The 27375-nt window shown below is 40.5% G+C and overlaps 1 protein-coding gene across 2 annotated transcripts in view; it reads left to right on the top strand.

Moving 5' to 3' along the window:
• LOC124795523 (anaphase-promoting complex subunit 5) overlaps nt 1-24267 on the top strand; it is a 137744-nt gene extending 113477 nt beyond the window's left edge. For both annotated transcript variants that reach the window (XM_047259594.1, XM_047259593.1), the window contains 2 exons: nt 21771-22028; nt 22110-24267. In XM_047259594.1, coding sequence (XP_047115550.1) covers nt 21771-22028; nt 22110-22229 — 378 coding nt within the window. In that variant the 3' untranslated portion in view covers nt 22230-24267. The remainder of the gene's footprint in view (nt 1-21770; nt 22029-22109) is intronic.
• Nucleotides 24268-27375: the final 3108 nt, after the last annotated feature.

Raw genomic sequence — 27375 nt, 5'->3', positions numbered from 1 at the left:
TCTCACCAGCAGAGTTAGTACATGAGGAAGTCCTACAGCTTCCCAGTGAGCTCACCCATCCACGTGCATTTTTGATGGACAGCACTAATACACCAGAATTCACCGCCCGCCTCAGAGGAAGGATTATGCAGATCTGGTCACGACAAGCATCATGCTTTTGTACTCCACAATCCTTCGAACATTGAGAGTTATTTTACTGTACACATGTAATGTTGCGAACAAACTGCCGCTTACACCACCCTCACTGACACCTGGTACCCTTCATTTCATTAACGGAGGTGAAAAAACACTCAAAATCCTTGTAAACAGCAAGATGAACACTGTTCCCATTGACAGAGTAAAGCCACCAGCATTTGCCATACAAGGATGTTCCCACCCACAACTCCCAACCAGATGAAACCTCTACCTGTCACCAAGCAGCCTCTACCAGAACCTTCACCGACTCTCTGTGTCAAATGCATTGTGGATGACAGGTACACTTCCTGCTGCGGTTGATGGATGGCACTCGGGCATCAATCAATGACATTGCTCCGCTTTCCCAAAGGAAGCTGTGTAGTGATAACAAGTGACAGCCATGGCTTTCTTTGTTTTTTTCATTTATTTGGTTACCTAGCAAACAAGACTTGATTGCATTTGTTTTTGTGTTAGAGAGTATATTATTTTTTTCTAGTTATCATGTTGAATGTGAAGTGTTATTTCAAGCCACAATATCAGATTGTCACCACGACTAAAGCACAATATTGAGTTTGCAAGTCTAACAACCTGCAGTTTTGTCACTGAAATAATGGGCATTTTTGCCCAGGAAATATTCACCAAGTTTGAAAGTGAGTGAGCTCATTTGTTTCCTTGCTAAGGTGCTCATTTCTACCTTGAAACCTATACGAGGTGCATTCAAGTTCTAAGGCCTCCGATTTTTTTTCTCCGGACTGGAAAGAGATAGAAACATGCGCATTGTTTTAAAATGAGGCCGCGTTCATTGTCAATACGTCCCAGAGATGGCAGCACCGTACGGCAGATGGAATTTTACCGCCAGTGGCGAGAATGAGAACTGTTTTAAATACTTAAAATGGCGACGTTTTCCTTACTTGAACAGCGTGCAATCATTCGTTTTCTGAATTTGCGTGGTGTGAAACCAATTTAAATTCATCGACAGTTGAAGGAGACATGTGGTGATGGAGTTATGGATGTGTCGAAAGTGCGTTCGTGGGTGCGACAGTTTAATGAAGGCAGAACATCGTGTGACGACAAACCAAAACAACCTTGGGCTCGCACAAGCCGGTCTGACGACATGATCGAGAAAGTGGAGAGAATTGTTTTGGGGGATCGCCGAATGACTGTTGAACAGATCGCCTCCAGAGTTGGCATTTCTGTGTGTTCCGTGCACACAATCCTGCATGACGATCTGAAAATGCGAAAAGTGTCATCCAGGTGGGTGCCACAAATGCTGACGGACGACCACATGGCTGCCTGTGTGGCATGTTGCCAAGCAGTGTTGACGCGCAACGACAGCATGAATGGGACTTCCTTTTTGTCGGTTGTGACAATGGATGAGACATGGATGCCATTTGTCAATCCAGAAACAAAGCGCCAGTCAGCTCAATGGAAGCACACAGATTCACCGCCACCAAAAAAATTTCGGGTAACCGCCAGTGCTGAAAAAATGATGGTGTCCATGTTCTGGGACAGCGAGGGCGTAATGTGTACCCATTGCATTCCAAAGGGCACTACGGTAACAGGTGCATCCTACGAAAATGTTTTGAAGAACAAATTCCTTTCTGCACTGCAACAAAAACGTCCGGGAAGGGCTGCGCGTGTGCTGTTTCACCAAGACAACGCACCCGCACATTGAGCTAACGCGCAACAGTTTCTTCGTGATAACAACTTTGAAGTGATTCCTCATACTCCCTACTCACCTGACCTGGCTCCTAGTGACTTTTGGCTTTTTCCAACAATGAAAGACACTCTCCGTGGCCGCACATTCACCAGCCGTGCTGCTATTGCCTCAGCGATTTTCCAGTGGTCAAAAGAGACTCCTAAAGAAGCCTTTGCCGCTGCCATGGAATCATGGTGTCAGCGTTGTGAAACATGTGTACGTCTGCAGGGCGATTACGTCGATAAGTAACGCCAGTTTCATCGATTTTGGGTGAGAAGTTAATTAGAAAAAAAATCGGAGGCCTTAGAACTTGAATGCACCTCGTATTTTCTCACGTGTTGTGATACCACCAGAGTAATCTTATGCTCTGTCTGAACAGTAATTTAACTGTCTCTGGACCTGAACTATTCTGTACTAGTCAGAAGTAAAAGAAAATCTATTCTGTGCTAACAGTCCTGCAATCATTTCTGCTAATTATTTCTAATTTGGCCTGTTATCTGCTAATATTAAGAGTATTTGCATCTGGCAATTCAGGAATAATTTGATTATGTTTCTGTTCCTTGTATCAGAAATCAGATGTCACCTTACTGAGAGCACTTATTTGTTGTTAATGTACGGACTTTGGATGAAATAATATGGACTTAAGCAACTTATTTATGCTCAGATAATTTTTATTATATGGAGATCACTACTAATTACTATAAACATTCACAATACTGTAAATACAATTTTTACCAGTCTGTGACAGTATTGTCAGTGTGTAAAAAATTGAAGTTTTGCACATTTACAGTATGGTCACAGATCCAGAAGAATTTAATGACTGACAGACGCTACAAAAGGTTATGCTTACATTCACATTACTGGTTTCAACGTGTTAACTGCCATGTTCAGACGTTACAATAATCCACAATTAGTTTAGTCATGATCTACAAAAACTAGTTAGATGCACACTGAACATCAAGATTATTTAAATAAAAAATATTTTTAAGGTAAGATGATTTTGAAACAGACCAAAATGTATAAGATAATTTCTCCTAGCCCCATACAAATTACTAACACCATGCAAATAGACCTAAAAATTTGTGGTTGTGAATTTTTAATAGCTGTGACAATACTTGTTAAGTGTCAAATGAAAAATACAATGTGGGTGCAATAGGTAATTGCTCCATGAATAGGTCACATAAGTCACTAAGAATTTTAGTGCACTGCAAATGACATGAACTGTTGTTTGATTTTTCTTAACAGCAGCTACTCTCTATACTCCTTACTATTATTATCTGTTGCATACATCCCACATTTTTCTTTTTAATTTTTACAGATCTTGTCAGTACGGAACTCTGTGTTTGTGAATTTTTAATAGCTATTTGTATGGGGTTAGGACACTATGGGGCTAGGACAAATTATTCTGCACTTTTTAGTCCATTTCAAAAACATATTGTATTAAAAATATTTTTAATTAATTAAATATTTTTCTGCTTTTTAGTCTTGTGTGTGTGAAATTTTTCATTCTATTTCATACATTTTTATGAGATTACTACAGCATATGTGGTAAATATCAGAGTTATTTCAGTTTTTCACATGAGTGAACCAATATGCTGCTTGCTCCTAATTTGTATTTTTCAAAAAGACCATGAAAGAAAAAATGATAGAGATAGTAACTCACACGGTGTCTTACTAGCAATCCTTATTACCATGAAACTTTCGTGACTGGAACAGGAAAAGAGGGAAATAGCAGTGGTACACAGAGTAACCTCTGAAAACAATCAATTATTGACAAATTATTTAACTGGATAGATTTAAAAAAACGTACTCACAGAGTAGCAGCAGAATTGTAATTGGCAAGCTTTCGGAGCCAGTAGCTCCTTCTTCATGCAGAAGGGTTGAAGGGGAAGGAAGAGAGGTGAAGGAAAAGGACTGGAGAGGCCCAGGAAAAGGGGTAGATTTTGGGAAAGTCAGCCAGAACCACGGGTCAGGGGAGACTTACTGTACAGGATGAGAAGGAAAACTTTTGTTGCTATGTTGAACGCTTCAAGTTTCAGGCTTATCAGAAAGTAAGTTCAAATCAACTGCAAAACTTGTTCTGAAGAAACGGATAAAAAATGACCCAATAAAAACTTGATAAAAATAGTACAAAATATGTCAATAAAATGTGCATTCATTGTGCCATCACATGATGAATTTCCAAGTGATTCCATGGTGGGCACAGTAGAGCTGTATGTCAGTATGCTGCATGGTTTTGAAAAGCTCTGACAGTTCTTATTTGGCTGCATGGAATGTTGTAGCATTGAGTAGACAGTGACTAGTTGGCTCCTACATCCTGCAAAGCGTTGCACGGCCATCAAAAATCTGTCAGTGGACATATCAGTTGCAAGTTTAATATGAATGACCCGTGTTGTTGCACATGTGAATAGGACCATGTAGGACTTTTTTTGTTTGATGTCCAGATTTGACATATAATGGTCCGGCAAAATTGATGCCTGTTACTGCAAAATGGTCTTGAAGGCTGAACTCTGTCCAGTGGTAATGGGGCCTCCATCTCTTCATACCAGTGACTATGTATTATCTTGCACGGTAGGCAAGAGTGAAGAACTCTCCGAACAGCTTGTCGTCCGCACAGAATCCAAAATTCTTCTCGCAGTTCCCCTAACACAATCCGCACACCGAGATGATGCAGTCTTAACATGTCTGTGGCTGATGAGAAGCTCAGTGAAATGGTGACGTCCATCCAGTATAATTGGATGCTTCTGTGAGTGTGACAGTGCAGCACATTGCAGCCTACCACCAAGACAAAGGATGCCATCCGATATAAAAGGATTGTATCGAGCAATCTTTGATTCCTTGAGCAATTGTTCTCCCTTACGCAGTGCAGACAGTTCACTAGTGAATAGTTCCTCTTTAACTCTTCTGATCCAGTAGGTGCGGGCATTTTGTAATTCCAAAGCACTAGAACTGCCGGAGATTCTATTTTTGTTTCTTGTTGTGCTGATAAATCGAAATACAAAGGCAGTTATATGCAGTACTCGCCAATATGAACTAAACCTTGCAATGTCCAGTAGTGGTTCAGTGATGGTGATCAGAGTGATACTTGCTGTCATTTTGGCTTCTGGCATTGATGGAGGTGGGGCTGAGATATCCAGTGGCCAGAACTGCTGCTTGTCTTCTGAAAGCCAAGGCGGACCACCCCACCAGATATCAAGAGTGGCTATCAGATTTGCTTCTAGTCCCCATGTGAGATGATCTGCAGGATTTTGGCTTCCCAGACAGTGCCTCCATTGGCTGGGTGTGGTGTATGTCAATATCTCTGTCACTCGATTACAAATAAATGTTTTCCATTTGTTTGGATCACTCCGTACTCATTCCAAAGTGACTGTCGAGTCACTCCTCAAGGTAGCTCTGTTGGCATCAAACCCAGTTTCCTGGCAAAAGTAATGAAGGAGTTGTGATCCGACCAATGCAGCAAGTAACTCCAGCCTTCAGCAAGTAACTCCAGCCTGGGTAGAGTTACCTTCTTGATAGGGGCCAGTCTGTTCTTGCTACAGACAAGGTGTACAGTGTATCCAGTTTCAGTAGCTGTCCTTATATACAAAACAGCGCTGTAGGCTCTTTCAGATGCATCACAGAATACATGCACCTCTGCAGAGCCACCTGTGCTAGTGTCTCTATCCATCTAGGAATATGCAGTGATGACAAGTGATGAAGCTTTGAGACCCACGAGTGCCAACGACATGCAAGATCTGTGGGCAAAACTTCCTCCCATGTGAGACCCCTCAGCCATGTGTCTCGGAAAATTATCTTTGAAACAATCCCAACACGAGTGAACACACACAGGGGGGGTCATAAAACTGAGCAGCTGCTCGAAGAACATTTCTCTTGGTAACCAGTTTGTCCATTAGATCTTCAGCTATCCTCTTATAGTCACTGCAGATAGTCATTTTCCGTGTTCCAATTAATGCCTAAAACTTGGGTTGTGGACTTTGTTTCAAGGCCTTTGACATCCCATATTGCCTTCAGATCATTCGAATTAGTCGCCCATTTGGATAATGGAAGACTTATCTGCTGGAAGAGTTCTGTCAGTATAATGGAAGACCTATCTGCTGGAAGAGTTCTGTCAGTTCACGGTAAACAGTTGCAGCGGTGTTGCTGTCTCTAACACTCACCACGAAATCGTCCATGAATACTGAGTTTTTTTACAAGTCCCGAAGCTTGTGGATATTTTTCACTATTTAGTGCTACTAACTCCCTTATGGCAGTTGAAAAAAGGAACTGGCTTGGTGCAAGTCCAAATGGCAAACATTTGAAGCGATATGTAATCACGTCATTTGTGGTCATGTAGCCACCACTTCCAGCTTGCTCAACACAATACCAAAAGAACCTCATGAGGTCTCTTTCTTCTTCATTCAACGTTAACTGCAGGAAAGCCTGGTCTACATCACACACTAATCCCACTGGAAGTGTGCGGATTCGTAATAGGATTGCCAGATTATCCGGAAGTAAATTTGGTCCCTTTTCGAGGGCATCATTAAGTGATAGAGACTCTGGCTCATGTGATGATGCATCGAAGACTATTCTGTACTTCACACTTCCACTGATGCATTTCTTCACGATGTGGTGTGGCAGGTAGAATGTGTTTCCAGCAATACAGTCCTCAGGTGCTACCTCTACCTGGTTCTTCTCAATATATTTCGACATGGTCTCAAGGTAAATGGCCTTCAGCTCTTCATTCCTTTGCAGCGTGTTTTATAAGGAGTGAAGGTGCGCTTCAGCATTTGTGCGGTTGCAACCTTCTTTCGAGGGATACAACTCTGCGGCCATATTCCACACAGTATGACTCTCGGAATTCCTGATAAATAGGGTGGTCCATAGGTGTTAATGCTCGCTCTTGATGTTCTGTTATCCCAATTGTCCCCAGGTCCCAAAATTGGTGCACGGAGTCATCAGACATATCACTGCAGCTGCCCTGAATAAAGTTGACAGTTGCTCTGCTGACAGTGGTGCTAGATCTGTTTCCACTGAGAACATATCCGAAGATTGTTGGGAGAAGAACCAATGATGGTGATACCTTGATTGGTTGTTCCAAAGTCACGATTCTCCAGTAATAATCATCTCCAATCAGGATCTCAATAGGTAGATCTGCAGTGTTTCCTTTAGGATCTGCGAACGGTGTACCACCCCTCAAGGCCATATCTTCTACATCTTATGGTACTGTTGATTGCTGTGAAAAATTATTTGTGCTTTCAAAGGCTGTCACTGATATGTGGGAATTAGTGGAGCACCTTCTTGTGGACTGGGAGGCATTTGAGCGTCCGGTCGCCGGAATTGTGTAGACTTTTTGCCGTTGCATTTTACTGCAGCGTTGCCCGGGGAGCACCATCTTGGAGGTTGTCTACACATCGAAAGAGACGATGAGAATTATCTCAGGCACTCTTAGGGCTACCCCACGTGACTGGCTCCCAGTCCTTGCCAACATAGAACCCCCTGATATAAGGCGCTCCATGGCGACCTCAAGAATATATAGGAAGATCGTACACAATCCAGAACTCCCTATACACCAAGACTTATCACCCATCAACAGGCTAAAATCTAGGTCCCCCTTTTGAAAGATTGGCGGGGAATTACAGGACTTCGACCCAAAGCTAGCCTGGGGGGAATCATGGCGCAAAGGGACACACAAGAACCAAAAGCTTGTCGATGACCCCAGCAAGAAGATAAATGGTTTTGATCTCCCTCGGAAGCTCTGGGTTGCCTTAAATCGCCTTAGAACAAGCGTGGGAAGATGCAAACATCTAATGAATAAGTGGGGACTTGCGGAGAGTCCCGTGTGTGAATGTGGTGAAATCCAGACAATGGACCACCTACTGGTGTGTGAAGTGTTAGGATATAGTGGTGAACTGAAGGACATACATTACCTGCCTGACCTAGCCATAGATTGGCTCAAAACTATAAGTAGCATTGTGTAGTGTTGTAATTTCCTGGTGGATTGTAATGACACTGTAATATTTGCCTTGTATATGCCGAACGAATAAAAAATAAATAAAAGTGGAGCACCCCATCATATTAAACTGCATCTTCTTCCTTGAGAGTGATGAACTGTAAGTGGATTCGAAAGTAGTTATCTCCAGAATAGTGCTTCTAATGACACTTAGTTGGAGAGATTCGATCAGTGATGGTGAATGAAACTCGATTGACTGCCTGTGTCCAGGATGGCACGAGTCTGTTTGCTCTTACTAGTTGGTCCTGCGATACTCACACGAGCAGTCTGCAGGTATGTGAAGTTGAGTCATACTTTCAATTTTATTTACTGGTGTGGTATGGCTACTACAAATGGAAGTGTGATGCTCCCTTTACCTTTCGCACAGGACGTCTTTCCCCGTTTGAAACACTGAGTCCTGTTGTGGTCACGTCTCCGGCATAGGAAGCAACGGTTCATTGTCTTGAGGGTGTCTCTTCTTGCCTGCAAGCTTGCAATCTTCTGGCAGTCTTGGCCCCAGTGCACTCTTTCACTGCAATACACACAGAAGGGTTCTGAATTCTGTTGTTTCTTCTTGTCCCTCTTTGTTTTAACCTTTACATGGAAGGCAGATGCTGTTGGTACATAATTTTCGTGTAGAACAGTATCTCCGCGAATTTTTCATGTGGTGATACTTCCTTCCACCTCTTAATTCAAGAACTCCATAAGGTGGGTGAGGTTCCCTTCTTCAATCTTTTGCCTTCGGGCATGCACAAGCCAATTTTTGCAAATTTCTTCAGGAAAGGCTTGAAGAAGTTTGGGTGCAAGCACTCTCCCATAAGAGTCCACATTTTCTCTTAATGCTCGTAGTGCTTGGATGCGCTTATGCGACTCAATGTAGGTGGAATTGAGAGCCTCTGGACTGCCTGAAGTTGAAGTGTTAAGATTCTCTAAGAAATCCAGGTGACTTTGGATTATTATGTTCTTATCCCCATATTTGGATTTCAAAATTTGCTTCATCTGCTCATATGTATCAGCTGCTTCGTCTGCTCATATGTATCAGCTGTAACAGCAATGCCATTGACCACGTCCTTAGGTTCCCCATCAAGGTAACCACGGAGGAGTACATGCTTGTTCATTGTTGACACCATCGGATTCTTGTCTGTGGAGGCTGTGAACCGCTCCAAAAATCGAGGCCAAGCTTCTATGTCCCCTGAAAATGGGTGCAGTTAGATAGTAGGCAATTTTATGTCCATACAGGCGTGTTTTTGAGCTGCCGATGTCGCATTCCTGTCCCCTGAGCGCGCTCCTCCTAGAAGGCCTTTTGCCTTTCGGAGGGCGCGTTTGCATTTATCACTTTATTCCTCACAAGCTTCCATGTCGGCTCCGTATTCAGAGTCATCCAGCAAGTCCTGTATTGTATCGTCGGGCCAACTCTTCTAATGTTTCCTGTAGGCGTTCCTGTAAGTGTTAGACTTCTTCTGCAGCTTTAGAACCATCAAAGGAGTTTATTTGGCTGACCAAATGTGTCACATTCGATCGCAAAGTCGTCCGCTTCCGGCGCAGCCTCCCCAAGTTTGTAGCTACTGCTTCTGTCATGGTGAGTTGGTGGTTTTGCTTTCTGTTGCGATAATGCGTTAAAGGTCAAGACACCCCGTCAGTTGGATGCCGTCGCTAAGGGATGGCGCTGTCCTGGAGTGTGAACCGTTAGCAGCCCCCTAGTGATGTTTGTAGTTATCAACAGATGGCGCGGCCATGCAGTTTTCAACTTCCGCAACCTTTAGTAGTGGTCGCTGTTGCTAACAGGTGGTGCTGCAGTGTACCAATACTTTAGTAAGTCCCCTTTGTTTTTTGCAAATAATAAGCCAACTACCCTCTATTGCTCTGCCACCAACAAACATACACCAAGTAACATCACATACAAATCAATCAATCCGTAGTGTCCTTTGCTACAGTTTCCGAGCAGTGCTGCAACTTGTCTGTGTGAGCTGAACATGGCGTGGCGTGACGTGAACAGATTTTGAGATTGAAGTCGCTCAGAACCTTCTCCGCCGGCGTCGAGTTCTCTTTAATGTGTTGTAGCACTCTCTCTATTCATGTTCTCTCAGGTTTCGGCACCAAAATGTTGCTACACACTAGTGAAATCAAGGACACAGTAAAACTTCTGCTCACACACACCTTTATTTTCACTCGTCCATTTTACAGTTACAGTTAAAATATATCCGCTGCAGAGAGCAGCACAATGTACAGACTTAACAGAACACCAGAAGATGGCATAGGAGTCTTCATTCCCCGACACCCTGCAATAGACCTAGATGCCAGACCTGTCCCATACACCCTCCTGCCACCACCTACTCCAGTCCGGTCACAACACCTGTCCCATAAAAGGCAGGGTTACCTGTGAAACCAGTCATATGATTACAAGCTAAGCTGCTTCCTCTGTGCTGCATTCTATGTGGGCATGACAACCAACAAGCTGTCTGTCTGCAAGAATGGCCACCGACAAAGTGTGGCCAAAATACAGCTGGACCACACTGTTGCTGAGCATGCTGCCCAACACGATGTTCTTCATTTCAATGACTGCTTCACAGCCTGTGCCATCTGCATCCTTCCCTCCAACACCAGCTTTTCTGAACTGTGCAGATAGCAACTCTCCCTGCAATATATCCTGTGTTCCTTTGACCCTCCTTGCCTCAACCTTCATTAGTCATTGTCATTACCCATCTAGCCCCTTTCCTGTTCCAATTACAGCACTACACCGCCCTCTATTCCATCAACCCAACCAGTACTTTTACTTCTTTCCTTTCCCGCCCTCCGTCCAATCTCCTGACTGCATCCATCGATTTTTATAATATAGGTTGATGACTGTTATGATTTTTCCAGTGGAAGCTTAGTGGACTTTTACCTATTAACTGTCCTTTGTAGTATTGCTGTATCTTTGAAAAATCAATTACCAGCACTGTAATTTCGTACATCCTCATTAATTATTATAGTGCATAAAGTACTATATTTTCTATACTCAGGCTTATTTTTATCTAACAGATTAAGCTGTTAAGTTTTCTATTTTTTGTTTGTGTTTTTAAATTTGATTTTCCATTTCTTTAAAAGTACAGAAGATAAGTTCACCAAACTTTGTACATTCTATTTTTACATAAAAATGCAGCTTTGTATCTCTCTCACTTGCTGGATGTGAATGTATTTTTATTTGTGTATAAACTACAGATTGGATTTGGCTCAAACTTAGTATTTCATACATCTGCATCATCCTACACTATTCTATGAACATATTATAAACATATAAACATATTATAAAATTCTACCAATATTTAATTTCTGTCTTACACAGCAGTGTAATTTTTTCTCTGCTATGAGTACATACAGTGCCTCAGCATGACCTTGCGGCAGGGTAGGTGAGTAAGGGAAGTACCGGTTCTCTCCTGCTCAATGACCACCGTTACTGTGCAGTAAAAGTGGTTGCTTTCCCACAGCTCTGTAGAAATTAAGAGCACCAGTTAGACATGACATGACAGCTTTCGCACATGTGACTGGCTCTGATTGTACATGTAATTCCTGTGATGGGTGTGGAATAAAATGAGCTATGTGGATGCATAGGAATGAACTTGCACTTGGGTCTTCCACTGAGATGTCACCCATGAGGCAAGGGATTGGGAGTAAGTATAGCGTAAGGCTGATCCAGGATATTTCATAGATTTGGTCGGCTGCAGATTAACACTTGTGGAGAGGTGGGAAGTGTTGTGGAAAGAATGTTCATTTCATATTACACTGTAAGTTAGTCAGAGCCCTAGCAGTGGATGTGATCAAGTTGTTCCCCAAAGAGCTGGAACTGTGTACCAATTCTGCTGTGACTTTTGCACAGCCTTACATATTATGGGTCTGATCATCAGCCAGTGGCACCCTCCTCCAAATCCCCATTTTGATCCTGCTGTCCTGGCCTCAATATCTTCTAACCACCCCTGTCTCGCACCCACTTCCAATCCCCCAACTCCATGGCTTCAGACTCCAGTCCATTAATACACCATTATCTCTTTTCTCAAAGCAGTCTCCCTCTCCCTTTCGTCTCGTGACCAACTCTCACCCCCCCCCCCCTCCCCCAACCTTCCCACTTCCCATGCCACCCCTCTAATTCATCAAGTAACACAAGCAACGGTAGTGAGTGGATAGCTTTACTACTTCCAATATTTATAGCCCTCTCAGGACTTCCCCCTTTCAGATAAAGAGCACTGAGTTGATTAGATTTCTTTTACAATTCTAAGGATACTATGTGAGTAGGCATTCCATAATATAGGGTGTATAAGATGTCGCAGTAATCCCTGTTATGTCGAAAACCCTGCAGGAATGGGAAAACCTTGAAATTGGCCACCTTCAATCTAAGTCTTTTTTTTTTTAAATGGATAGGAGGCCATGTGATCGGATAACATTGCATTTTCTGACAGGTTCAGTCCTTGTAAACAGATTTGAAGTAGCAGTTGTGGTTCAAAAGTTGCAACACTTTTTTGTTGCAGGTAACTGCAGATGGCTTTGGCGAAGGAGGAGAGAACTGACGTCATTTTGATGTCTGGAGAACAGAGTTTTCATTTCATAGCGGCAGATTTTAACAACCTGCACCCAGAAAGACCTCCAATTTCACACAACACTGCCAGGTGCTTAATACCCGAATTCCGAAAAAGTGGGACTCTAGCCGACTAGGCAGCGAGTGGCTTTCCAAAAACTGCTACTGATGAGACAATCTCAACAATGGTTTTGGTGCCCTTCATGAAGAGCCCACACTTCAGCACACAATGTTTGTCAGCAGAATGTGGAATCAGGCAGTCACTGATCATACAAATCTTTCATTCTTATGAGTGGAATCCATTCAAGATTCAGCTACTCCAGCACCTGGCAGCGAATGACTCATTTTCATTGACAAGAACCTAAATTCTCAACGCTACCTGGAAATGCTGCAAGGAGTGGCATTGCCCTTACTTCTGAATAAAGATGGCAGCTTTTCATCTTACTGCCAACAGGTTGAGGCTCCGCCACATGGGACAATTGTTTGTCAGTGGTTAGATGGTCATTGGGTTGGCAGATGTGGTTCTGTGGAATGGCCACACAGATCACCTGATTTCACACCATTTGGCTTTTATCTGTGGGGTTGTATAAAGCAGCTTGTATATGCAGAGAAAATGAGAAACAGATGATATCTCAAGCAAAGCAATGAAGAAGTGCATGCCAGCATTTCTGCGAAAAACTCTCTGCGAGTGCATGATGATTGGATTGAGCACCTTCAAATTTGCTTTGACTGAGAGGGACATCATGTTGAACACATTAAATGAGTGTCCTTTATGGAGAACAGTCCAGCCTGTAATTCCAGCCAAAATGTGTAGTAACTTTTGAACCATAACTGCTACTTCGGATATGTTTGCAGGAAAACTTGGCAGAAAATGCTGATATCATTTGATATATCACATGACCCCCTTTCCTTAAAAAAAGGGCTTAGATTAAAGATGGTGCCCATGTTCAGTACATACCGTAAAAGATAGACCACATCACCCATTCCTTACTAGATATTCAGGTTTCGCAATTCCTGCAGGATTTGTGACATAACAGGGTGTACTGCGACTTTTGACTCATCCTGTACAGCTTGTGATAGTGTTTTAAAAGAAATTTCGTTGAGAGTACAGCCAACTTTGTTTTCAGAAGCCACCATTTAGTCTCATTTGAAACAGGTGTAATAAATAAAAAGAATTTACAGCTCACCAAGTAATTGGATTTCCACATTACGTCTTTCCCCTCTGCCCCCCCCCCTTCCCCCCCCCCCCCCTCTCAATGTTGTTCCCTTACATTGTGTTTTGTGGCTATTAAACACTTCCTGTGGAAGGGATTAACTAACTATTCCTATAAGGTCGGAGTTATTACTGTCTAAAATTATGAAGTTTAGAGCTATTAACAATTATGGAAAGGGTAGATTGTACTCCTTGTAAAGAGGACACATTTAGTTTGTAGACAACTACAACAAAAAAGACTGTTACACATTAATCTTTTGGCCAAAGCCTTCATCAGAAAAGAAAAATACACACACACGTGGCTGTTCTCTCAGGCTGCTCAGGCAGGCTGGCCTGAGACTGTACTCGTGTGTGTGTGAGGTATGCTTACTTGCGTGACTGCATGTGTGTGTTCCTTTTCTGATGAAGGCTTTGGTAGAAAACGTAATGTGTCACAGTCTCTTCGTTGTACCTATCTGCAGCGTAACACGTCATCTTTACCATGAATAGCAATCTACCCCATCCATGATTGTTGATATTCCAACCTAGACTTTCCATTGTTTGAAGTATAGAGAGAAATTAACAACTGATATTAATTTGTAATTATTTCTGATCTGCACTAAACACAAGGCGCGCGCACCATTAAGTTTTAATGGAGTGTTAGTTGCCGCCACAGCACACAACTGTTGAAAATTGCTGTAATCTGTATTAATATGTCAACCCTGCTATTGCTGGTAGTGCTTATAAAGTCTGCAATAAACTTGCAACTGTATAGAAAGCTGCTGTTTCTTTTGCAACTGTAAATTGCAGTATTTAAAACTAAATAAGTATGCTGACATCTTCAAAGAATAACAATTGCATACAAGATAGCAGCCCTGTTTACTTTTAACATAGTTACTTGTCATGCCAGCAATAGGAGCTGTTAATTTAAAGGGCTGATAAAATACACTTTGAAGGCCATTCTGAAGCTGGAAAGATTCCAAACTTCTTGTTTTGTGTGGGCTGGCAGTTTAAGATCTTAGCATCAGAATGCAAAACTAACAAGGTCCTTTTGGAAAACAAGGTACTTTGCACTGGTTGGATGAGGATAATGATGTCTAGGTTAATGAAACATAACATTTCACATTTTCAAATTTTATTATGAAATTGAATATTCACATTCAAGTTGAAGAAACTGATGTTCAAGCATGTAGACATTCCACACTAACTCAAAAAGATAAACAGCTTGTCTGCACATCAGCTTTTCCGGTAACATTAAATTGTGTATGGTGGGTCAAAGGTTTCAGCACACTACAAAAGGAACTGCCATACAACCCATTTAGTAACTTTTTAGCCATATGCATTCTATTTTGAATCACGACACAGAGCCAATGATTTTCTGAATGTTTTGTATCGTTCTGTTGTTACCATACAAAATCTGGTCGGAACATTAGACAAACAGACAAAATCTAGAAGGAAAAGTATGTTATAAGGGTGAAACTTCAATCCTCTACAATTAAGTGTTTGCTTTTTCTCCTATTTTAAGTATCTTTTTGTACAGGACTTTCCATTATTGCTATAAATCTACAAGGAAGTTGTTTTTGTGCTTTGAGTTACAGTTATGTTAATTGTTATGTATTTAAAATTAACATATATTGTTAGTTATAAATGCTGTTGCTGCTGCTGCTGCCTTCTGTCGCGGTCTGGTTTCGTGCAGCTCTCCATGTTATCTATGCTTAATGTAGTCAAGTCTTAGTGTCCCTCTATAATTTTTATCCTGAAAATTTCCTTCCATTAGCAAATTAAACATTACTCAATGCCTCAAGCTGTGTCCTATCAACCTGGCCATTTTTTGTGAAGTTGTGCCATGAAGGTCTTTTCTTCCAGTTCAATTCAGCACCTATTCATCAGTTATCTGATCCATCCCTTTGCTCTTCGGGCTGCTGCTGTAACAGCAAGCTTCAAAAGCTTCTGTTCTCGATTTGCTTGTACTGCTTATCATACACATTTCATTTTAGTATATGGCTACGTGTCTTGCACATAATCTGAGGACGGATTTTGTACCACTAGAAGTTTATTTTCATTGTTAACAAATTCCTCTTAATCAGAAATGCTTTTCTTGTTACTGACAGTCTGCATTTTATGTCCTATTTACTTTGCCAATCACAGCTATTTTCTTACTAATTGTAAGAGAGCAAAATTCTGATATCCCCTTGTTGCCACATATACTGCACGGAAGCCACACTAGCTGCGAACACAACAAGACATAGACCTCTGGCGTATCTTGTTAAAATTAAACTCACTTGCACTGGTGCCTTGCAGCATGGGTCAAGCTTCCAGGCATCGACACGATCAAGCAGTATCGCAGCGAGGTCAGTACGCGCTGTCCGCGAACAATGCCACCTAGCAACCTAGCTGTAGTAATCCTGGAGCAGAGGGCTCTCTTCCTCGTTTTGATACTGTTCATTCGTCTGCTCACTTGACTCCACTCTCAGGACACTTGTTACTTGTTTGGACTCGGCTTAGCTATTTACATGGACTCTGTATGGAACTTACGATCATTGTTTTGATTAAAGTGATTTTGTTATTCCATGCATACTTATTTGTGTGCCTCGCTGCACAAAACTATATTACAAAATTTTGGTGTCTAATTTCACAATCTTAATTCAATCAGTTTAATTGAACTACACTCCATTAGCCTGATTTTACTTTTGTTGGTGTTCATCTTATAACCTCTTTTTGAGAGGCTATCCATTTCATTTAACTGAACTTTCACGTCCTTTACCTTCTCTGAAAGAGTTACAATGTCATCAGCAAACCGTAAAGAACATTAGAGTTATAATGCTTTTAGGAAGCAGCACTTAATTTTTACATTGTTTATCCAGCGCCAAAGATTATCTGCTTTCAAATTGAGATAGAGCGTTTCAAATAACACTACTTCTCACTTCCTGTATTGAGTTTCAGTGATGTCATTGGTGTCAAATGTGAGTGACAAGTTTGTAAACAATGTGATTCATGTAAGCTACATTTGCCTGTATAACAACAGATTCTACTCAAAGCAGTATCATTGCCAACTATTGCAGATCAGCATTCATCTGTAGTGGTTCTAGTGAGATCGTGACTTGTCTAAGGTGACATCCCTAGAATGTGGCAGAGAAATTCTTAACAATATCCTTAGTTAAGATATTCCATTCCACTGAATGTATATGGAGGCTTCAATGGTGAAGGTGTTCTGACAGATTGCATACAAGTATGTCATATTATTTTACTTTGTCAGAGAGTTTAATTACAACATAAACTATAGTCTGGAACGAAAGGTTCATTCTACAAGACCTATTTGTAGTTATTTCTGTAGACACCATGCCCAAGATGATTAGTTAGTATCTGTCCGTTCTGGCATAAACAAATATACAGGGTGGTCCATTGATTGTGAGCGGGCCAAATATCTCACGAAATAAGCGTCAAATGAAGAAACTACAAAGAACGAAACTTGTCTAGCTTGAAGGGAGAAACCAGATGATGCTATGGGTTGGCCCGCTAGATGGCGCTGCCATAGGTCAAACAGATATCAACTGCGTGTTTTTTTTAAAGGAACTCCCATTTTTTATTACATATTCGTGTAGTACGTAGAGAAATATGAATGTTTTAGTTGGACCACTTTTTTCGCTTTGTGATAGATGGTGCTGTAATAGTCACAAACATATGGTTCACAATTTTAGATGAACAGTTAGTAACAGGTAGGTTTTTTAAATTAAAATACAGAACATAATTACGTTTGAACATTTTATTTCAGTTGTTCCAATGTGATACATGTACCTTTGTGAACTTATCATTTCTGAGAACGCATGCTGTTACAGCGTGATTACCTGAAAATACCACATTAATGCAATAAATGCTCAAAATGATGTCTATCAACCTCAATGCATTTGGCAATACGTGTAACGACATTCCTCTCAACAGCGAGTAGCTTTCCTTCCGTAATGTTCGCACATGCATTGACAATGCACTGACACATGTTGTCAGGCGTTGTTGGTGGATGACAATAGCAAATATCCTTCAGCTTTCCCCACAGAAAGAAATCCGGGGACGCCAGATCTGGGGAACGTGCGGGCCATGGTATGGTGCTTCGACGACCAATCCACCTGTCATGAAACATGCTATTCAGTACCGCTTCAACCGCACGCGAGCTATGTGCCAGACATCCATCATGTTGGAAGTACATTGCCATTCTGTCATGCAGTGAAACATCTTGTAGTAACGTGGGTAGAACATTATGTAGGAGATCAGCATACATCGCACCATTTAGATTGCCATCGATAAAATGGGGGCCATACATTAACCTGCCAAGATCGCTGATGTTCCGCTTGTCGCAGCCGTTGTGGATTTTCCGTTGTCCAGTAGTGGATATTATGCCGGTTTACGTTACCGGTGTTGGTAAATGACACTTCATCGCTAAATAAAACGCGTGCAAAAAAATCTGTCATCGTCCCGTAATTTCTCTTGTGCCCAGTGGCAGAACTGTACACAACGTTCAAAGTTGTCATCGTGCAATTCCTGGTGCATAGAAATATGGTACGGGAGCAATCGATGTTGATGTAGCATTCTCAACACCGACAATTTTTTGAGATCCTTGATTCTCACGCTGTTTGTCTGCTACTGATGTGTGGATTAGCTGCGACAGCAGCTAAAACACCTACTTGGGCATCCTCATTTGTTGCAGGTCGTGGTTGATGTTTCACTTGTGGCTGAAAACTTCCTGTTTTCTTAAATAATGTAACTATCCAGCGAACGGTCTGGACGCTTGGATGATGTCATCCACGATACCGAGCAGCATACATAGCACACGCCAGTTGGGCATTTTGATCACAGTAGCCATACATCAACACGATAACGGTCCATTTTAACACAGGTAATGTATCACGAAGCAAATACGTCCACACTGGTGGAATGTTACGTGATACCACGTACTTTTAAATTTGTGACTATTACAGCACCATCTATCAAAAAGCGAAAAATGTGATCCAACTAAAACATTCATATTTCTTTACATACTGCATGAATATGTTCCTATTTAAAAAAACGCAGTTGATATCCGTTTGACCTATGGCAGCGCCATCTAGCGGGCCAACCGTAGCGCCATCTGATTTCCCCCTTCAAGCTAGACAAGTTTCGTTCTTTGTAGCTTTTTCATTTGATGCTTATTTCATGAGATATTTGGCCCGGTCACTATCAATGGACCACCCAGTATAGTGACAATTTGAGCTTGTAATTAATTACTAATCTGTGTGGTGACCATCAGTCTTGTTGCATGCATTACAACAAATTCAGTTGGCAGAACTGAACTTTGGATTAAAAATCCTTTGATCACATCACTGGGACACATTTTTTATAACAGAACTATAATTGCTGCTCCATCAATACCCTGCACACCATGTTCTTCAAAGTGGGCATTTTGCATGAAAGTGAACAGGTGTTTACTGAAACTTTTTCACATGACCCAAACCACTTTCTCAAATTATGCAAACAATTATTTGTTTAGAATCTTGGCCAGCTCTGCATGGCTTGAATGGCCTGTTTTCTCATGATTTCCTCCCCATTGTGATAAATTTCTTCCAGTGGAGATGAATCCTGTTGAAAAACGTTTTTCTTTGCATTTGTCAGTTTTCTGGACTTGGCATGCTGGTATGCTATACATAAAATCCATGTCTGCAAGTTCCTCTTACAAATAATGTTCCACCTTTAACAACCAGTCATGAACCAAAAATAGTAACAAACTGCTCTGTGGGCACATCATAGATGACTGTGTGTTGTTTTTCAGTGTGTGTCTGCACCTATCAAGACAGCAGGTAGTTGCTAATTATGAAATGTAAGCAGTTTCCAAACATGTCTCACATGTTGCTCAGTCAAGACTGTATCATCTTTGGTTCCATAAGTCAAAATAGTCAGTTTAGGATCCTCTACCATCAGTATTATTTTGACCATAAAGAGTTGTACAGTGCCATCAACTACATGACTTAATAACCACTTGGCAGTGGCCAGAGTACACTTACCTTGAAAGCTCTGCTACATGGCTATTAGCTAAAAAGAATTAAATTAAGGAAGAATCCTGAACACTAAGTTATGTTGTTAACCAACCTAATGATGGGTGAAGTAATAATAGTAAGCATGGATAGTTTATTGGGTGGCATATGCATCTTTTCCATAGTATCATTTGAGTTAAGTTAGAAACATTCCAGTGGCAAGGAATGCTTGCTAGATCGTAATCTGAAAAAAGATGTCAGCTGTTCTTGTATCAAGCAGTTTAATTTTCGTGCCTCAAATCTGGAAGATCTCCAAAGGCAGCAGCAGTTTGTCATTGTACAGATTCTACTTGTCATGTTTTAGTAGCTCAGAAATTTACTAAATTCTTGACAAGTCCAAAACTCATGGTAACAAAGTGGCTATCACATTTTAAAGCTTCCAGTATTGTTTTATAAATTAAAGCTCATTAATTTCAGAATGTCAAGTCAAACACCTTTCAGCCGTCTAAATTTCCAAATTGTTATTTTATTAGGCTTCCAGTTTTGGCAATATATTACATGATCTTCATGTCCCCTGACTGACTTGTAGGAAGATTTCCATCTCTGGTCCTGTCACAATAGAGGGCAGCATTCAATAACTGGTATCCGTAGATTTTTGAGACAGCGATCAGCTCAAACATCACCTGTCAACAGGTCCTGCAATTATGTGTGAAAAATGGACATACAGAGTCTCATTAATTTGGTTATTAGTGCACTTGATGTAAGTCAGTTGCAAATAACTGAGCCACGTATTGGCCAGATTGGTTGTCAGTAGAATGTGATTAGACTTCCAGTAGAAGTAGGTCATTTCATAATAAGTACAAGAAAGTTAAAATTTTATTTTAACCAAGGGCTCTGACTTGCATCCTTTCCTGTTAGTGACAGCACTCTTCCAACCATACATGCTTTGAATATAGCTCAAAACTTCCATCTTTTCTTATTAACACAGCAGCCTCCTTCCACGTACTGCTGGCATAACATCCTTAGGTGGAAGGCTTGGTCATGAAATGGCTTAACCACAGTATCACGGCAATCTTTAGAGAGATGTACTGGTGGTTTGAAGCTGTGTGTACGATATTGAAGCATGCTTGCCTGATTCAATTGGTACAGCATTTCACATGAATACCAAAGATCAGTGTTTTGTTTCCTATCTGACATATAGTTTTAGTATCGCAAAAGATTCACATCTGTACATATTCTGTTGTAAGATGAAGTTTAATTTTTAGAAACAATCTGTAGGTGATGGTCTTACATTCCTTTGGGTGTGTTACTCCAGCAGAATATGAGGAAAAACCTCTGTGGTGTTAGAGAATTAATGGAAAGGTGTGACAGATTAAAACTTTGAGGCAAGTTTTGAACATTCATGATGACAAAGATGGTAGTGGTGTTGACAACCTCAAGACCTGTTCTAACACACATTAATCTGTCAACAAAGTGCATATGACCACAGTTTGCTACAGAATTAGTTGAATTCTGTTTAAAAATCTTATTTAAATTTGGTACCCTGGCTAGCTTTGCCTGTGAGAAATGGAAGCGACTTCCTGTCACTTCTTCATTTGCAACTTATTTCAAAATGAAACAAAGCATAATGTTGCATTCACTTTCTTCCATGAAAGCAGGAGAGTCCCTTTTGACTACTTTATTACCTTTTTTCCCATTGAAAATCACAAGTGGTACTGCTTCCATTTCAGAAGAATGTATTTATGAACATATTAATATTTATCTAAAGTCACTACATTTCTCACACCAAGTGAACACAGAGGTGGAGCTTCACAGTGTGGTGCCATGGTGCAGAACATAAGGACGTGGCATCTTAGACAAAGGAGCCTCAGGGAAGTGGAAGTTAATTTATGCTGTGGACAAAGACTCACAAGCAATAGTTATTGTTTTCACCACTCAGCTTGGAGAAGCATGGTCTGTGACCCACAGGCAACTTTAAAGGAAAATTAGAGCAGCTCAAGGTGGTGCTTTTATTGGAAACAGAAGATTGGAAACCATACAAAAACTGCTTTCATGAAGTGAGAATGTAAAACAAAAACAAAAAAACTTCTAAATCTCGTAACAGTAACATATTGTTCAAACTGCTATCATCATATTGTTAACATTTGTTGTCAGTTGTAGCATTTGTTAAAAATAATGAAAATATTTAGTTGCAGATGGCTTTGCCTTCTTTGGCACTTAAATTAATTGATGAAGCACTACCAGTCGTTGTTGCTCACGGAGGTTGTTATGACCAAGCCAGGGGTCTTCTGCTACATGCCAAATGTAAAATAGCTTCAGCAGCCTCAAAGCCTCCTAGTGCACGGGAAACTATCCTTAACAATGCATTACAACAGCTACATAAAGCACAAAATGGATTTTTCAAAATAGAAGCATACTCACGGATGAAGGATGTTGTATATCTGAAAGTAAGCTGTATATTTTCACTATCATGAGTATAATTTCTTGCAATACTAAAGTTTCATCTCTAATTATTTTCTTGTTTCCAGGCCTTGCTGTATAATGAACTAGGTTATGTTTCTGAAAGAAAAAAGTGTGCTCTCCAGTTCAGACAGCTGGATGAACAGTATCCAACAAAAGTTGCTACAACATTGCTAACAAGACTGTAGTTGTTGTTGTAAAATGTGGAGTGATATAGATATACAGTGCCTACTTGAGAAATATAATGAAAAAAAGCACACTAGCAGAATCAGTTGTGGAAAGTGTAACATATTTTCTTCCCATCTTTGCACTACTCATCTTCCTTCTATGCACTATGTTGTTACATAGAAATGTTTTTAATGTAAATATGTCTCTTTACAAGTGTGTAAATGAGACACATCATTGAATTTATTGTTATATTGGTGCCTTAACTTTGCTAAACAAATATGAATGTCATTATATCAAAACTATGTAAGTAAGTATTAGAATTTATGGTTTGTGAAGTAGAGATCACAATGATGAAACAGGGACGGCTTGTAAAATTTGTTTCTTACAGAAGTTCACAAGTTCTGGAAATCTCTAAAATTCATTCAATTCTCTCTCTCTCTCTCTCTCTCTCTCTCTCTCTCTCTCTCTCTCTGTAAGTTGAAGTGCATAGAGATCAATTGTTCATCAGTAAAACTATGCATTCTACTGTGTAACATTGATAATGTACACCTAACACTGAAAGAAAAACAAACCTGGGATAGAACTGAGCAGTATAGAATAAAATTTTGAGAGCGAAGAGTAAAGCGAGTATTACTGTTGTCAACAGCAGGTACCGTGAGTGAATAGAATAAGTTTGTTTCCAAACAACACAAAGTGCACATCATTGGCATTTGCACTGTTGCACAGGTATTTTCAGTGCAGTATAGATACAAAAATATAAATGAAGGTAAGAAAGCTCACATAATGCCATAGCTCTGTAATGAGCCACCAGAGACCACAGGCCCTTGTAGTAAAATACTCAGAAAATACCTCTGAACAAACTCCAAAATTTTGGTAGTGGAGTTTAAAATTGCAGAGTTTGTGTTCACCCTGCATACAGCCATTGTGCATCTGAAGTAAAAATGTAATTTATGTGAGAGTGCTTCAGCAGTGTGTGCTGTATCTCCAACAGTGAAAGCACAATGTGGTTTGTGTTGACTGTTCAGTCTATCAAGATGCCTTGTAGAACCATTTCAAACCTAGACCATGCACTCATTGCCACTTAATGGCAAAAGAGGCTTGTCAGTATAGGAAGTTGGGTCACTTAATCTGCATACTTTACAGCAATGAAATTTGAACATTAAGCCACAATTGACAGAGACAAAAGACCAAAGATCTGCTTAGTACTGATCAACTGCAGACAACAGTATCGGCTTGATGATCACAGCCTGTAAACTGTGGCTTGTAAGTACCCCAAGCAGAATGTAACATGTTGTGTACTGCTCTTTTCTCAGACAATTGACATGGCTGTTTTGACCCAGACAGTATGCAACCGTTTCCACACAATCAATTTGACCTCCAGCTGTTCATTATAAAAACCAGTACGATCGCTCGTCCCCCCCCCCGCCCTCCCTACCAAACTTGTGGTGCGTGAAAGAGGAGCACAAGTGAACATTGTAAGGATCCCTTTCTGCCCCACCAGCGAGTGCAAGATTTTATAGAAGTGTGGCAGTGTAGCGGTGAACTTCTCACGAAAGTATTCCCATGGGTCAGGAGGTCAGTCAATCTTGTTTTGGGCTTGTGAGGATCCTATATCATCACATGTCAAGATATTTGCTATTATCAGTAACATTTGAGGGTAAATTTATCAATCTGGTTGGTTGCAGTGACTACGTTACAGCTACCTCTGGTTTCGTTGATGTAGGATTTCAAAGTAATCTCTATCCGCTGAAAATGTTTTGAATAAAGTGATTGTTGTGGCTGGGTGTTTGCTCTTAGTGTGGTGGTAGACAGTTGGCTGTCTGCAGCTGAATTGTAAATGAGCATCTGAACTGAATGGTCAGCCTGAGACTATGCTTAAGTCGGTATTTATTTTTATTATTATTATTTGGTCTGGTTTTGTTGTGGTTTGGGTTTCAGTGTGAAAAGATCAGTGTTGTATGGTGGCATACAGAATATTTATAAATTGTGCACATTTCAAAGTATTTGCTTTGAGTTGTGCTTTCAACAATAAATCGTATTGGTCATGATCTGCTAAAAGCAACTGTTATTCATTGTACCTGACATTATCTGCTCCATAAATCGTCAGTCATTGGATTATATGTGTCTCAGTTAATTTAGTTGAGAGAGGCGGCAGCATCATGGTAATTTAGCAAGCACCCAACGCCCTTCTTATGTACCGAAATGGGTTACAGGGATGTTACATCCTGCAATAATCTTCGGATTCTGGAACCCTTCTGCCAGTGTCAGTGTATGGTGAGTGAATTTGGCATTTTCTGTGGTGCCTTGATTTTCAAGCAACACTGAACAGGTAAAGAAATAGACACAGTGAATAGTTACTTTGATTATAAATTGCGTGTTGTGCAGTATGTATTTAAATAACAATGGCAATTCAAACAGAATAATGTTATTAATTGAGAAGACACTGTTAATCAGGAGAGTGTTGCTGTGGACTTCATAAGTGAAATCGAACTATTTAGCGGAATTCAAAATGTAGGTTATAGTATAATAAAATAATGAAATAGATGATAATAAAATGCGTGGCTTCTTAAAATGTATTGAATTAATGAGATTAATTTTTCGGCGTGAATGACAAGCACAATAAGCTGAGCTGTGCCTGGAAATAAGTCCGTATTAGTTCATATTATTTTGCAGGGCGGAGTAGTTTCTTTCTCCGCTGTAGATTTGTGCTTACCATTCTTTATAATACTATGTTTGGTCGCCGCGTTCGCCTTTGAAGTCTTGACCGTGTTCCTATTAAGCTTATCGGATCTTCGTAATTTTCCAAAGTACACAGGTGGGCTTCAGTGATTGTAATTATTGTACTATTTGAAATAACAACTCACACGACCTTTCTGTTAATAAAACAATACTGTATTTTTCTAAACGGTGCACATATGAAATCCACTCTCCTCACTTATTCATAGCGACCCCAAAATGGCGGTCTACAATTACTCGCTAAAAAATTGACGTGCTTCTCACTCTTTCACTAGCTGAGCGCGAATCCCCCCTTCCTCCTACCGGTACCAGAAAAAATCCTCTGTTTATTAACAACTGAAAGTCAAAAAATACATGACGGTAGGCATAGGCTCTATGATGGGCTACCGCTTCATCTTGTCTCTTTGCCTTTAAGGAAGACGAAAACATAAAGGAAATGCAAAAGGTTTATCACAAATGCCCCCCTACTGTATACTGTCGGAAATAAGTCTCTTTATTTAGGGAGACAGTATACAGTAGCCTTATTAACCTTGGGGCTCATAGTTCAGTCACTTGGTGCACGTCAATGGAGTTTTAATACCCTTATGTTACTACAAATATATCTAAAAAGCTCATTTTCTTGGCCATTACAAATTCATACATATAAATACATTCACATATACTTATATCACGTAATTACATTCACATATATTCATATTACATATCGCACGTCCATGGCGTGCTAACGTCGTAGTCTCTTATTTCTCCTTACATTTATTAAGTAGTATTATCAGGAGGAAAATGTTACATTTCTTACATTGTCCTTTCACCATATTTTAATAATTGTTTTTCTCCTTGGTGTTTGGTTTATTAGCCATTCTGATAAGCTGCCCTTTCGACACACGTTATCTCATTGTTCGCTGCACTTACGGCCAGCAGCAGCTCATTGTTTAACGCGCCCTACTAAGTGACGCAAACGCCACGTGAGCAGCAGCACTGCTCGCGCCCACACTGTAATGTCGCTCCAGGCTCGTGAAGTCTGTGTTGTATTTGCCCTCCAGTCCGGACACTGGATACGACGGATTCAGCTCCAACGCTCAACCGAAGAACACCAATACCTCATCTCGCGCCTGGGCGAGGATTTCGGCCAGTGACATTGAAGGTAAGAGCCGCACTGCAGGATACGGCATTATCTTCCGTCGGGCATTATAGTTAGCGGTTCTCACACCTCAACTCGTGGTCATACTGATTTCCTCTGATATCTCCGTCGCACACGCATCACACTCTCTGCATTCACTGTGCTAGACTGCAGCGTTTACTCATATTACGGCTGAGCCGTTATTTTCAATATTATTACGCCTTAATATTTTTGTATCACTTCACACGTGCGAGTATTTTACTCGTCCGTCGCGTTGCACTTCACATACATACATAAGTTGTTCTTCTTCAAGTATAAAATCTCACATAAAATTGATAATAGTACATACATAGACATAAACATTGACAATAATAGAGTTGACACATAAATTTACAATTCACATCCACATTTCATATACGGACTCCATGACATGCACCCTCTTACACACTAATACGTAAATCAGGAAGTATCTTTCATTTATCCTGAACATTCGCATTTTCTATTCTTGTCTTGCAGGACCGACCTCCTGCGCGTTTTTACGCCCACAAATACACATAGAAAAGAAGAAAAGAGTACATACATACATTTTATATGGACATCGACATTAACAATTATATAGTTGGCAAATAAATGTCCAATTCACATTCACATTTCGTATATGGACTCTATGTTAAGCAGCATCTGACACAGCAATAAGTATATTAGAAGGAATCTTGCATTTGTTCTGAATGTTTGCTCTTTCTTGTTATTGTCTTGCAGGACCGACCTCCTGCGCGTTTTTACATCCAATACTACATACATATTTTCATAGACATCGACATTGACAATAGCAAAGTTGACACATAAATGTACAAGTCACATTCACATTTGCTATATGGGTTCCATGTTAGGCATCATCCATCTTACACACTAATAAGTAAATTAGAAGGAATCTCTTATTTGTTCTGAATTTTTGTTTTTCTCTTGACTTGCAGGTCCAACCTCCTGCGTCTTTTTAGCATCAAAAATACACATAGAAAATACGTTCCAGCACTACTCACTACATGGAAAACAGGATTTGCTAAGGTCTGCTTCAGAGATCAAGCTACTTCTAGGATTGCTATTTGTAGTGCGTCGTTAGTGTACTTATTCTATCCTTGGCATTTGATAAATCTTCATACTATGTATAATATTTACAAATGCTCGTTTGTGAGCGAGTGTGGGGAATGTTTTGTCCCTTGACAAACCTGACTTCATCACTGCTTGTTAATCGTCGTAATATTCCACATTCGTGAATATATATTTCAAGCCATATTTCTGCCTTATTGATTCGA

Source organism: Schistocerca piceifrons, chromosome 4 (genome assembly GCF_021461385.2).
Source record: "Schistocerca piceifrons isolate TAMUIC-IGC-003096 chromosome 4, iqSchPice1.1, whole genome shotgun sequence".
Classification (NCBI taxonomy): Eukaryota; Metazoa; Arthropoda; class Insecta; order Orthoptera; family Acrididae; genus Schistocerca; species Schistocerca piceifrons.
The sequence above is the reverse complement of the archived record's forward strand: the minus strand, read 5'-3'. Positions and strand labels throughout refer to the sequence as shown.